This window comes from Drosophila gunungcola, unplaced genomic scaffold (assembly GCF_025200985.1).
Source record: "Drosophila gunungcola strain Sukarami unplaced genomic scaffold, Dgunungcola_SK_2 000010F, whole genome shotgun sequence".
NCBI classification, from domain to species: domain Eukaryota; kingdom Metazoa; phylum Arthropoda; class Insecta; order Diptera; family Drosophilidae; genus Drosophila; species Drosophila gunungcola.
In genome coordinates this window covers 773,863-789,057 of record NW_026453198.1, presented here as the reverse complement: position 1 = coordinate 789,057, position 15,195 = coordinate 773,863, and the positions used below count along the sequence as shown (strand labels likewise).

At 35.8% G+C, this 15,195-nt stretch overlaps 1 protein-coding gene across 2 annotated transcripts in view; it reads left to right on the top strand.

The window, feature by feature from the left end:
• The first annotated feature begins 5,123 nt into the window (after positions 1-5,123).
• The window catches only part of LOC128263671 (guanine nucleotide-binding protein subunit alpha homolog), a 43,397-nt gene continuing 33,325 nt past the window's right edge, over positions 5,124-15,195 (top strand). Inside the window, exon 1 of one of the 2 annotated variants that reach the window (XM_052998751.1) lies at positions 5,124-6,024. In XM_052998751.1, coding sequence (XP_052854711.1) covers positions 5,650-6,024 — 375 coding nt within the window. In that variant the 5' untranslated portion in view covers positions 5,124-5,649. The remainder of the gene's footprint in view (positions 6,025-15,195) is intronic. The other variant, XM_052998750.1, reaches the window with a different exon arrangement.

The following is a 15,195-nucleotide window of genomic DNA, read 5'->3' as shown; positions in this document are numbered from 1 at the left end:
TATAGTAATTATTCTTTGGTTAACTGGGTCGACTTTGTTAAAAACAAGAAAATAGCGTCTGCATACAATCGCTTAAAAGAGTTGAAGCGACGCATTCACACAGGTACCCGCTGATGCAAAAACAGAAGAGAGAAATTCAATTTTACCCCAAAAAAATGAATATTAAAGCAAAACGAATTACAATTTTGACATTCGCAAGTGGAAAGCTTTTCCTCTGCTACTGATTTATCCAGTGGATGTTGGCATTTGATGGATAATATAAAATATGGCAACTCCATAATTGCATAAGTTTCTGATCAAGAGCCTTATAGCCAGATTCCAAATTATTTAAAAATAATGAATATTAGCTAATTTGAGGTAATCTTTAATGCTCAGCAGGACATCCGTTATGCTATCAGGGATCCAGGTATAGGTGGGAGTTTTTCCTGCCAGAGATCCAGCAGTAATGCATTGTGGTACTGCTACGCTTGCTTTTATTTTCAGTAAATTTTATGCAAAATAGATTTTATACCTGAAAGAAACCTAAAAATGCGCTAACCTTGAATATAAAAACCAGCTGTTTAGTGGAGGGACTAACGAAAATTTTTAAATATCGGTATTTTCAGATTTTTTTCCAAAACCTTCCGGGACGACGGCACTTAGCCTATGGGATTCCCTGTGTGAATAAATGCGCATTAGGCTAAATGCGTTTTAATGCGCCAATGGAATCCGGGTATAAGAGAAGTTTTAGACGTTCATCTGCTAGACCCAGAGAGCTGAAGGGTTTGAGGTGACGTGCAAAAATATATAAAATAAAATAAACAATACAATACAATTTTGAAAAAACTGAAGTATGTATTCATTTAATTACATTCAAAGATATTTACCTTAAAACCGCAGACTAGGCCAAAATGCATGTCCAAAAAATCCCAAGATATGCATCTCTATCTCCAAAAAATCCCAAAGCAGCTAAGTAAAAATCCTTTTAAATACTTAAAATATTCTGAATCACACCGAATTTAAAGCCTACTACTCGCAACAGGGAATTGTAGCGATTTGTTTTGTCCCTTTCTACCACATGCACCCCTTAAGGAAAAAAAGATGCTGAAGCGAATTTTGGTCGCTGAAGCAGGATTCAGTCTCTTTGTTTAATCCAAAAAGTATGATCGGTGAGCGAATGTTGTAATCAACCGATCAAAGTAGAGCTGGGAAACTATCGATGGCACTATCGAGGTATCAAATTTTTACCTCTCTAAGGCACCATCGATAGCTGTTATGTCGCTGTCGATGGTGCTGAACATTATTTTACATCACTTAACTTAGCAAAGACAAGAGGCTTGATTGCAGAGTTTTGGGTAGGAAATATGCAATAAATAAAACATTAAACAATTATAATAAAAATGCATTCTAGATTAACTAAATTGGAGGTGGTGGTAGTGGCAGTTTTAAGTACTATTGCAAGAAATATATAAAATATGAAATATACATTCGAGATTGCCTATAATTTTAATTTGCATAAAGAACCGTACAAAAAAAAAATGTTCAATCCCAAAACATCGAAAATATCAAATGGGGCCACCATATATAGTTTCTCGATCAAAGCGTATCAAATATCGATTTTGATTGTTCTCAACGACAGGCGGGATTGCTTGTGAGCGAAACAAATTTCATACATAATTGTTTGTGATCAAATATTTAGTTTCGCTCGTGTGCGAATTGTTTCTAAAATTGGTTTTTCAAACGGTACTTTTTGTATGCGATCGGTGTTTCGAACGAGTTTCCGAGCAAAACACGCATGTCACCTATAAATTATCTGTCTAACGTAAGGGACGACAATAAGATAATGACCGCATTTTACCTGCCGCACTTGTTAGAAATCTTTTTCAAAATCCATTTATACAAATTGTAATACTTAAATATTAAGGATAAATTTCCAAAAAGACCCAACGCCCGATCATTTTCCAATTTTCAGAATCCATGTATTTTCCTGTTTAGGAATAAATAAGCCAAAAGGAGAAGACCGATTTCTTGGAAAATAGCAATAACAAACCGATAATAGGAGATCTAGTTGATAAAAACATTTCATGTACATTTAACGATTTTTTTGCGTAAACTAACGTGAAAAATAAAGAAAACTTGAGCCTTTAAACAGTAATTTAAAAATGAGAGCTCAATTAACTGAACCGGGATGGCATTACCAATCTTTTATCGATGTTTTACAAAACTATCGATTAATTAATCTCTATGGTAAATACAATTTTACCCTGCTCTGACATAAAATTGTTTTACACTCGAAAATCCTCATAAATTGTTTTATTTAAATTATCGTAATGGTTTCTGAGATTTTAATTTTGGTTTGTTATTATTTCGTTGTATTTTTTTTCATATTCAGTAGCAATAGCTTTTGGAAGATGTTTGACAAAAAGTTTTTAAGTTTTGGTGTTTTGGGACTTCAAGAAACGACTAAATCTCCGAATTGCTGAAAATTCAGCAGAAATTTTTAGCAATTGAGGAAACGACCCAAAATGTTTCGCGCTAAAATTGCTTTTTAATTTACAGTTACTGTTGCAAATTGTCCTCACTTTGTTTGTCTTAGCTTTGGTTTGAATTCGTGGAAAATGCCCAGGAAGAGCTATGGTCTGTCTTAACTTCTTTATTTGCATAAGTTAGGTGATTACTTACATGTTGGGACCAGTGTTCCCATCTTTATTTTAGTAGGAAAGGGCGACTACTCTAGCTACTAAGCAATTCAAAAAAATTTTAAGAAATGCGGAAATTTCAACCAGTTGAATTTGTATTGAATAGCTGACGAACAGCTAACGTAATTTCAGTAGCTAAGAGACTATATCGTTTAGGGAATACCCAAATTATTTTCTGTTTGCTATGGTTTATTTTTGCAGATATGGTGAATAGTGAGGGAAACCCCTTCGGATTTTAATGAAAGCGACTTATGCCTTCTTTCCACACAGTCAAACCGTTGAAAACGGTTGGAATTTTCAACAAATGTCAAACTCTCAGCGGCAAAACCTTATGAACCATATCTTCAACGGATGGTGGAAGGTGGATGTATCTCTGTGAAAATACCCTATAAGTGGGAAATATTTTGGAACGGGAAACCTTATGTACCATCCCTTCAACGGATGGTTGTAGGTGGATAGAACTCTGTGGAAGTACGCTTTTAGAAAAAATTTGTTTAACCAAAATCGCGCGAATATTGTTGTTATTATTGTTTATATTCAGCAGCGTTAGTTTTTGGTAGGTTTTTTTAAATAATGCTTCATTTTTGGTACTATTTTCTGTTCGTTATGGTTATATTTTGCTTATATGGTGAATGGAGAGGGAAAGAAAGCGCCGCAATCAAAATTAAATTAAATTTTTTATTTTTTACTAATGTTTAAATAAGTAATAGCCACATCCAATTAATTTTCCATTTATTAATAATTTGCTGTTAAATTTCAATATGTTTTGAGCATAATATTTTGAAAAAATTCTTCTCAATGTTCCCCAAAAAATTTTTTTTGTTATTATTAATTTAAAATGACAGGTAACTAGTGATGGGACAAAAATAAACTTAATATTCTGGGTAAAACATCACAAGATAAGAACAGCAGAAGTTGACGGTGGAATATTTTGGAAAATTTGGGACTGCAAATGTACATACAAATATGCATTGTTATTGACGATACACGGTAAACGGTAGACATAGTAGTGGTAGTGTTCATCTTTTTAATTTTATTCATTGATAGTAATCAAACCGAGTTTCTTGATTACAAGTTCGTCAACGATGATTTCTTGCACACGGACACGAAACAAAAAATCAGCATGCTCATGCAAGAACAATTTTGATTTCGGCCGAGTGCGTCGAGTTGAATTGAACGAAACTTCGCGTGCTGATTGAGTTGACGTACACTTTTTTCTTTTCGCCAGGACCTGACAAACATTCATCGAGAGTTCTACCAGACGTCTGAGTACCGACATGCAAAAAGGCACTGTCGAAAAGTGTTCGCGACCACTACAGCCACTTCGTGCCACCACTACAGCAGCTTTTTTCCATATTCAAGGATGGCGCAATTTTTGGTTTCTTTCGAATATAAAATCTATTTTGTATAAAAATTACTGGAAATAAGAGCGTACGTAGCATATTATAGTCTCAGTACCACAATGAATTAATGCTGCAGAAAAAACCCCAACGTATTTGGGGACTCTGCTCTTTTTAGAAACTGTGGTGGTCTCCTTTGCAAACCCGTCAAACAACTCTATCAGCTCCCCTTCCTTGTCGTCGCATGGATGTCCTGCTGAGCATTAAGGAGTTCCGTAAGCTTACTCATATTTATTATTTTTAATTAATTTCTTTTGGGTTTGCCACAATTCAAAAGTAAACAACCCCAGATCAGCTGATCTTTCCATTCACATGTCGGAGTAGCATTAGTTAAATGCTGATTCGCTAATGGAATCAGGCACATTTATAAGGTCCACTAATGCGGCAATGGAATCAGGCTAGAACATTGACAAAGCTAACAAGCTATTATATATAACAAGCTATTATATATACACAGGTAAATCAGTTTTGTACAATGTTTTTATCTGCGAAAAGCTTATATAACTATTCTTTAATTCCTTTTCTATTCGACAACATCTGCATATGTATGTGCTAAATAAATAAATAAATTCAATATAAGCTCTACAATTATACTCTGTAAGCTTTACTTTTGATATCCCATTTTTTTTTTAGTTTTCGTTTGGAAATCAAAACAAATGACCGCCAATCGCATAAATTTAAGTTTATAAACTCAATAATACAACGGTAAATCAGTTTTGTACAATATTTTAATCTGCGAAAAGATTATACAACTATTTTTTAATTCCTTTCTGTTCGACTACATCTGCATATGTGCTAAATAAATGGCTTACAATAGCAATTTATTATATGCTTTACAATTACATATACTCCGGAAGCTTTACTTTTGATATCCCATTTTTTATTAGTTCTCATTCGGAAATCATAATAAAAAACTGCCAACCGCATAAACTCAATTTTGGTGAGTGAACCCAGGCAGTATTGTATGTGAACTTCGATAACGATAGAATACTCGCGTAAGTACATCTAGTCCATGACTGTGGATGCTGGCAATGTGAACACTAATTTCATTCTTTTAAATATTAAGGGTATTAATGGGAATGCCTTTAAAGATAGACAATTGCAGCCGCCATATATCGGCTAAGATAACATCGATAGTCTGCCATTAGTTTAAAATCAACCCTGTCGCATGTGTAGGCATTTATTTACAAACGTATTTGTCACCTGAAAATGTGATTTAAATGATTTTATTTTTACATTGTTCACGTTTACTTATCTTAGCGGTAGTTAATATCAAATATTAATGGCTAAGTAGAGCACTTCCGCGATTATAAGATGTTGCCATGCAGAAAGAAGACGCAATAAGTGATAAAAACCCTCCGGCTCTTGAAGATAGCGACGTTGGCATCAAAACAATAAAATCCGCACGACTTTTCGAAATTCATATTAGCGATAGCACCGTGATTCGAATATATCAATAACGACCAAACGCACTGAAACAAATAACATCAAAGTGCATCAGTTAAGAGATAATACCACTCGTCGGTGTGTGTATATAAAAAAAACGATCTTCAGGAGTTGGCTAGCCAGCGATGTCCGGAACCACATTAACGCACGGAAGAATCACCATCACAAACATCAACACCATAAACTTCGTCGAGAACAGCGAGTCCCTAAGTGGCACCCTTATTCATCTTATGGAAGAACATCATACGCGGGTGGGATCGGTAGCTGGAACAGAAGCAGCAATTAAGACTACGGACGGGCTAATATCGGATGGAGCGGAGCGATTACGTCGCCAGGGCAGTCGTCTTCAGACCTCGCGGCTTGCTTGCTTTCAGTGCTGCGGAAACTTTCTCACATATCTGATCAGGCTGCGTAGCACGCCTGAGGAATTGGAACAACGCTATAAGTCCAAGGAGATTGATAAATGTCTGGAGAAGGATAGGCACACATTTCGACGGCAGGTAAGCCAACGGAGCGACATCTCGCATCATCGATCGTTTTATTTGCCAATTACACAGGTCCACAGCCAAAAAAAGGTCCGCGAACCATTTGTAATTTTCCTTCATAATTCAGTACTCCTGAGTAATAGTTCCATCAGCTAAGGATTTCGCGGATGTGTTTGCCGACAAATTCAATTATGTATCTCATATAATTGAAGTTACCTTATTTTTTTTTTGACAAACTCTCTTAATACACCACCGCATTAGAAAAAAAATTTGCGGCTTGAACCATTATTAAGGACTTTTGGAATATGACGTCAAAGTTAACATCTCAGCTTTTTCACAATTTCTCCAATCTTAAAAAAGCCTCCAAAAATATATCTTCAGTGATTCCATTGAACAATTTTCCATGTCTTTGGAATATGACGTCTAAGTTGAAATATCTGATGTATCGACTAAAATCGAACTTTTAAATTTTTTTTTTAATTTTTTGTCACCATTTGTAAGTTTTTTAAAAACCTCCAGTTTTAAAAATAAGAAAACTTCAAAAATGTTTTGAAAATCTTAAAGTTGACTCTTTTAATATTTTCTCGAGCGACTATTGATTGCCCACGTTTCCCCACATTTTAGAGTTTTGAAAAAATAAAAATACAGGCCGGTTCCGGTTTTCACTCGGAAGTGAATTTGATACTATTTTCCCTTATTTAAGTCGTTTTTGTTCCCAAGCATAATCAGCTGACTGACAGCTGTCCCCTATACACAAAGGCGTTTGACTTGAAAAAGATTCGCTGCCTCAGCTAATGGAATCAATGGTATATTAATTTAGGGCATAAAATCGAAGGAACTATCATTGGCGGTCACAAATACAAATTTTAAAATTTTTGTATGCCGCATTAAGCCAGTGCTAGAAAATGGTGTTTTCAGTGCTGTGAACTTTTCACAATTAGTGTTGAGAACCAGAGTTGCCAAAGGCGATGAAAAAGGTCTCTACGAGATACGTTTTACACAAATAAAACATTAAATTAAGCGTTAATAAGAACAACAATTTTAAATTTTACTTTGATTAAATGCCTATATTACCATATTTAAACGAACATAAAAAGACGCTGAAAATGGGTCCCAAGATACTTGTTTTTTTCCTACCATGACAACCCTTGCAGCCTCAATTCGTTCGGAAACTAGAATGCCGAAGTCTAGAATAGAATCGATTCTGATACGCAATCACAAAATAATAAGTAATAGGTCAAATATGTTTTTATACCCTTGCAGAGGGTACTATAATTTCAGTCAGAAGTTTGCAACGCAGTAAAGGAGATATCTCCGACCCTATAAAGTATATATATTCTTGATCAGCATCACTAGGAGTATCGATCTAGCCATGTCCGTCTGTCCGTCCGTCTTTCCGTCCGTTTCTACGCAAACTAGTCTCTCAGTTTTAAAGCTGAATGAAACTTTCCCAAAAGTTGTCTTTCTATTGCAGGTAGTATATAACTCGGAACGAGCCGGATCGGCCGACTATAGCATATAGCTCCCATAGGAACAATCGGTAAAATAAATAAAAAAAAATTATAACTTTGCTGTTTTTTAATTTTTTGTTTAGTTCTTCGACATATAGTAATGGTTAAATATTTCAGAATTACAATTTAAATTTCATCAAAATCGGACGACTATATCATGTAGCTCCCATAGGAACAATCGGAAAAAAAAAAATTTAACTATGCTGATTTTTAATCTTTTTTTAGATTTTCGACATATAGTAACGGTCAAATATTTCAGAATTACGGTTTAAATTTCATAAAAATCGGACGACTATATCATACAGCTCCCATAGAAATAATAAAAATATATAAAATAACTATGTAATAATTGAGCTGCAAATCATCACAGCTTCAATGTATTTAAGCATATACGCAAGTAAATCATAATTTTAATGTTTTAAAGAATATTTTGTTTTTACAATAGCTGCAAGGGTATATGAACTTCGGCTCAACGAAGTTTCATTCCTTTCTTGTACCACAGTACAAGTGAAATGAGAACTAAAAATTGTAAGCTAGCAGTTGAATGTACAGCAAGAGCGCAGCAACTGCTTCCTTTCTTGTTATAAACCAAATTTGTAAAGCAATAATGTTCTTAAACCATTAAAGAATAAGGAGAAATATCATCTGCACTAAAACTTATTGCAAAGTATTTTAAATCAATTATTTTCTTTTAACAGGTGGGCAAAAGATTTTGTTTTAGATTCTTTAATTTAAAGAGATGGAAAAACATAGGATTTTTTTATTTTTTCGAAATAACTTTTGTTTAACTTCGGCAAATGAGCAAAATGGGTCAAAATTCAGATTTCAAAAATTCGATTTAAGCCGCCAACCCAGCTTTGAGATTCATCTTTTAAAGGTGTAGTGTAAAAAAAAGTGACTTTTAAGAATTTAGTGCAGACGACAAAACTTTCTCGATCTATTTCCTTGCTTATTTTGTAAGAGCCTGGGAGAATATGGAGCAGAAATGGATAATAGTTGCAATTCTTATTTTTACGTGTACAAATATTTTTAAGCATATGCGTATACAATATTACTTAGATTAAGTGATCTCGCAAAAATTCGGTCACACTAAAATGGTCACTTAGCAACTTTGGCCTGCCTTCACATGTGTCCAAAAAGCATATTCTTTGGTTGTTTTTTTGTGTGTCATACTGTGTGAGTACACTTGAATTAACAAACAAGTAATTTGTTGAAAATAGAGTTCGAGTTTACTCACTTTTAAATGATTTTATAGAGTTATAGAGTGAAAGTGATCAAAAAATTGAATAAATAGAGTTTCAGAAACATTATTTACTGAAAAACACAACTTGATTTATTTTGGTGCTTAAAATAACAATCGTTGATGTATGTGACTGTAGTTCTGCTTCAATGAAATGTTCTTCCGGGTCGTCAAAGTCTGGAAAAAAATTATCAAAAATCGGGTGCTACGTAATTTTTCAGCAATTCTTAGCAAAAGTCTGAATCAACTCTGTTGGAGGAAATAGAAAATGTGCCAGTTTGTGGTGTTTTGTACAGTTCCAAGATGATATTTTAATGATGTAGCGTCTTTTGAGTCTATTTTATTTATGTTATGCATTGGTCTAAGAATGCTACCCTAAAATTTCTTGAAGATATAAGGTATATTTTAAAACTAGTAAGGGAAGGTAAACATATTCTTATCTACCAGTCGCAGGTGCATCCATTGATTTAACTGCTACAAGTCGACAGATTAAGTTTCCATTTAAAATGTAATGCACTGTGACCGATACAGATGCTTATCCGGTAGGACGAGCCATTGCTAATTGAGCAATAATTTCTGGTCTTTTTAAATCGTAAATCTGGGAAATAATACGCGATAGCGTAGTAAGATTGGGTATAATTTAGTTGGTATCAAAATTCAGAAAATAATTCCCCAAGCCCAGTTTTTTGAACTGGGTTAAGAGAACGAAAATTTTTTATAAACTACTCCGTTGCCATCTTAATAATTATTTTCTTTGGTTCCAAATTAACTATTGCTTCCCTTTCGTTTGAAAATGATAGACGTTTTGTAGCTGCAACATGGTACTTATGTCGGCCTAGATTAGAAGTGCAGTTCTAGACTTCAACAAAGCCAAGCAAACTACATTCTTAAATGTACCCCCTTTGTCATCATGTACCAATCCAAGAGTGACCCAAACTTTGATGCGTCGACGCTTGTTCATTATTTTGTAATCTCCCTTTTTTCATTTTTTTCAACGTTTAATAATTAATATTTGGCTGTAACACTCGTATAGAAACAACTTACGCTTTAAAACACATTCAAAAATCAAATTTTCAAGAAAAAAAACCGATCGAATAAATCAATTAAAAATTGTTAGTCGAAGAGAACGAGCAGAACAAGCTAGATTTGTTAATTGTAACATATTTGACATTTTAAAAATTATTTTGTGATGGCGCCTCAGAATCGCTTCTATTTTTACCCACTGGAGCTTTTCAAATCCGTTTTGGTTTCTGAACGAATTTGATAGAATCAAAGCGAGGTTGTCTTGGTACGAAAAAATAATTATTTTCTTGGGACTTTTTTTAGAAAGCGCTTTTTGGATTGTTTTTATATTGTTAGAAGTGTAAATTATCTAAGTTAAGCTTAAAAGTGTTTTTGTTTTGAGAGGTCATCAATTTAATGTACTTATTGTGCATTATCATATTTCATCATCTTTGGAAACTTTGGCACAAAGATTAGAAACAGCAGAGGGTCAAATCATAGGCTTTTGTTAAGAGTTGTACGGCAGTCAGTTGTTTTTTTTTTCCCCAAATAATAATTTCCTAAGAAAATTTGCTAACAAGCAAGTTAACTTTGATAATGTTAAAGGAAAATCCGCAAATTCTAACGAATTCAAATATTTTGCCGTTTTCGGATATGTGCTCCGCCGTTATCGTTCATGTGTTCATCGAGTTTCACGTAATTTTTATCAGTTCTTTAAAAAGTATAATCTTCATTCAAGTAAATAAAACAAAAATGCGTGACCTACGATTTTCTGTATGAGTGCTTTCATTCACTCCCATTTTTTTCGATTATAGTTTGACTTAAATCCCTAGGACTTGAAAATTTAAGCACTCGGATTGCTTTATTTATAATAAATTCTGTGAGTCAGAGTTAATAAAAATTTCAATTAAATTTGTGTATTATGTATTATAAAGTTAGCAGAACAACTTTTGAAATTTTAATTTAAAAATTTAAGAAAAAATTCTTATTGACAATTTGCCGTTATTTATCCGTAAATTATTCGTGAAAGAAAAAAATTTGCCGCTTAATTTTTTTAAAAATTATGAGACGTTCTGCTAAATTTATATCAAGTTCGCAGAACATCTTACTAAACTTGAACTTTTCCAAAAATTTGTTAGTTGGGAATTGCCGTTATTTATCCGTAAATTATTCGTGAAAGAAAAAAATATGCCGCTCTTGTTTTATACCCTTGCAGAGGGTATAATAATTTCAGTCAGAAGTGTGCAACGCAGTAAAGGAGACATCTCCGACCCTATAAAGTATATATATTCTTGATCAGCATCACTAGGAGTATCGATCTAGCCATGTCCGTCTGTCCGTCCGTTTCTACGCAAACTAGTCTCTCAGTTTTAAAGCTGAATGAAACTTTCCCAAAAGTTGTCTTTCTATTACAGGTAGTATATAAGTCGGAACGAGCCGGATCGGACGACTATAGCATATAGCTCCCATAGGAACAATCGAAAAAATAAATACAAAAAAAAGTATAACTTTACTGTTTTTTTAATTTTAAATATTTTAGAATTACAATTTAAATTTCATCAAAATCGGACGACTATATCATACAGCTCCCATAGAAATAATAAAAATATATAAAAAACTATCTAATAATTGAGCTGCAAATCATCATAGCTTCAATGTTTTTAAACATATATGCAAGTAAATCATAATTTTAATGTTTTCAAAAATGTTTAAAACTTACAGTAGCTGCAAGGGTATATGAACTTCGGCTTGCCTAAGTTTGCTTTCTTTCTTGTTTTTATATTTTTTAAAGCAATAAACAAAATTTATCAAATGCATGCATACATATGTATATGAAACTCGTGGACGCCGACAGAGCTCTCATCTCACATCTCATAATTTTTAAAAAAATTAAGCGGCAAATTGTTTTCTTTCACGAATAATTTACGGATAAATAACGGCAAATTGTCGATAAGAAAAAAGTTTAAATTTCAAAAGTTGTTTTGCTAACTTTATGCACGTTAATTAAATTAAAATAAGTGCTTACTATTAAGCTGATTTGTGCAGGGTCTTGTACATATTTTACATACAAAAAGTTTGCATTTTGTATCATTTGAATTTAAGATTATATTACAAAAATATCTCAAAGTAAACAGGGTTTTTCTAACAGGGAAATTCCATGAGGCGCAATCTTTGTGTGAGAAGATTCGTTGGAATGGTAAATCGTTGGAATGGTTCACTGGAAGCGAAGTTGTTGCGCCAAAAGTGATGGTATGTTTGCGTCGTCGGTACTAAAGAGCTAATATTAAGTTTTGTTTTAAACTTGAAAATCATAACTAGTCAGTTCTTATACTTTCTTACAATGTTGAATTCTAAACCATTTTTGGTCGTCAGCCAGTCAGTTTTAGTGGCACGAAGTGAGCACACACTTTTCGATGTAGCAAATGGGCGTTCTAATGCGGTGGATCGAGTAAAAGGACATTCTCAATTCAACTTTCATAAAACGCAACGATGATTTTGGTTGAATTTTCCGAAATTCAAGCACTTCTTCAGTGCCCTCTGGCGTAATCCAGAATTTTCAGGACCGCTACGTGGATCGTAATTACTGTGTGAATATTAACCAATTTTAAAACGCGTATACTACACAATAACTCTTCCACGGGATAGACAATCATCTCCATAAACTGGTTTCGCCAATTGATGCGTTTCCATTTGGCTCTTTTCGATTTTTTCAACAACGACGGCAAACTTTTGGCGCAACAACTCCGCTTTCAGTGAAACGATTTACCTTTCCAACGAATCTACTCACATGAAGATGGCGCCACCAGGAATTTGACTGTGGCGGCCCAAGTTAAAATACCATCTAGCGGAAAAGCTGTTAACTAAGAACTTAGCTACGATATTTATTGTTATCTTTTTGATCGATATGTTCTAAGACACATCTCAATCTCTCTCTTCTTCCGGCTCTCGGCTAAGCTGCACGCACGCTTTGTAACTCCTATTTTTAAACCCAAACATACATCAATAAAATAATAGTAACACCAATCCGTGTTACCATAGTGGTGACCCCGATAGTAGATTTCAGCTAAGTATATGGCAAAAATCTTTTCAATTGAGCCAAATTGACGCAAAATTAAAAATTTGCCCACACTGAGTTTTATGCACTTACACATGCAAACATTTTGCAACGGAGACACATACATAGTCACAAAAAGTGACGCTACCAACACAACGAAAGTTTATGCCCGGCGAACCTCGATATAACTTGCGATCCTTAGTACCCAGAAAGCTAATCTTCGAGAGCGACGAGAACATGCCCGACGAGCAACAATAACTGCAAACCAGAATTCGAGAGCTCCAAGCTCAGGTGGAGGCTTTACAAATGAATTCTACTGCAGGACAAGCGGCGAACACTGGACCAATGGCACGGGCAACAGTCCACTTGCCAAAGTTTACAAGCAGCCATCCTCAACTATGGTTCGCCCAGGTGGAACGTTCATTTCGTTTGCACGGCGTTAACAATGACGACGACAAATTTGATCACATCACCGTTAACTTGGATCCGGAGGTCGTTTTAGCCGTTGAGGATTTAGTCACGCATCCTCCAGTCGCAAACACGTTTGACACGCTGAAAGCTCGCTTGCTCGACAAATTTGCAGAGTCAGCAGAATCAAAACTACGGCGATTACTGCCAGGTGGAGGAACTTCTGGCCTGAAGCCCTCCCAAATTCTAGCTCACATGCGTCGGCTGGCACCGGAATCCAGCAGCGAACCAATAATCCGTACATTGTTTCTTTCTGAAATGCCTCAGAATATTCGTCCGATTCTAATCGTCTGGGAAAAGACCGACCTTGAGAAACTGGCCAAAGTGGCAGACAAAATGCTTGAAACCATCGGATCTTCCAACACGTTCGCCATCTCTGCAGATGACGTAGCCGGAACCGCTTCGGTGAATGCAGTTGCTCGTCCGGAATCTATTAAGGACATCGCAGACTCTCTGTGTGGGCTGACAAAAAAGGTTGATACGATGCAAGCTGACCTTAAACGAATTCAATCGAGTAATCGTTCCGCCAGTCAAATTCGTGGATCATTTCACCGATCCGCTTCGCAACAACGCTCTCAATCGGCAACAGTTTCTGATGGTCCATTACAACAACCTGGCGATCCACAAGCTGAACTTTGCTATTATCATCGTCGTTTTGGAAATTATGCTCGCAAGTGCAAATTTCCTTGCTCTCTTGCGCACCTTTTAAACTAATGACGCTGTCACCTTCATCGCTGGAGGGTGGCAGTACAACCAACGCCAGCGAAAAGCTCGTCCAGTCAGCAATCTTATCTGAAGTCCGCCTTTACATTACCGATCGCAACTCCCACCACAGATTCCTTATCGACTCGGGCTCCGTGGTTTCTGTTGTTCCCCGCCCTCGGGCAAGGCATCACACAAAAGAAACCGACCTTGTTTTATATGCAGCAAACGGAACAGTCATCCACACCTATGGAAGCATGCCAGTTAACCTGAACATTGGGCTACGGCGTAACCTTATCTGGCCTTTTATCGTTGCTGACACCGAAGTAGCCATAATTGGTGCAGACTTTCTGTCCCACTTTCATCTCCTCGTCGACGTAAAGGGCCAAAAACTCATCGATGCGAACACCAATCTATCGACACCAGCTTGTCTTTCCAACGCTGTACATCACTCTGTGTCTACCATTCAAGGTGCACACAGATTCCAAACTCTGTTGCAGGAATTTTTGGATGTTACTGCTCCAGCACCGAAGGGAAGCAACCATCAGGATATACAACACTACATTGAGACTACAGGAAGCCCAATCTCCGATCGCCCGCGCCGTCTATCTGGTGAGAAACTTTTAACCGCAAAGTCAGAAATCAACTTCTTGCTTAAAGAGGGTATTTTTCGTCCTTCTAAAAGCCAGTGGTCAAGCCCGCTACATATGGTGAGCAAAAAAGATGAAAGCTGGCGATCTTGTGGGGACTATCGCAAACTCAACGCGATAACGGTACCTGACCGTTTTCCAATTGTTCATATTCACGATTTCTCGGAGCAACTACACGGGAAAAAGATCTTTTCTACTCTCGACCTTGTAAAAGCGTATTATCAGATACCAATGGCTGAGTGTGACATCCCTAAAACCGCTGTTTGTACACCGTTTGGCCTTATTGAATTCCTCTTTATGCCGTTCGGCCTTAAAAACGCTACACAGACTTTCCAAAGGTTTATAGATAACATTTTCCGTGGCATCGATTTCGTTTATTGTTACATTGACGATATTCTGATAATGTCCAGTTCCTTTGAGGAACACGAAAACATCTGCGTACCGTTATGGAGATCCTTCGTATCCATGGACTTCGCATAAACCTAAGCAAGTGTCAATTGGCCCAGATAGAGGTGAATTTTCTAAGCTATACCATTAACGAGCACGGAATCAAACCTC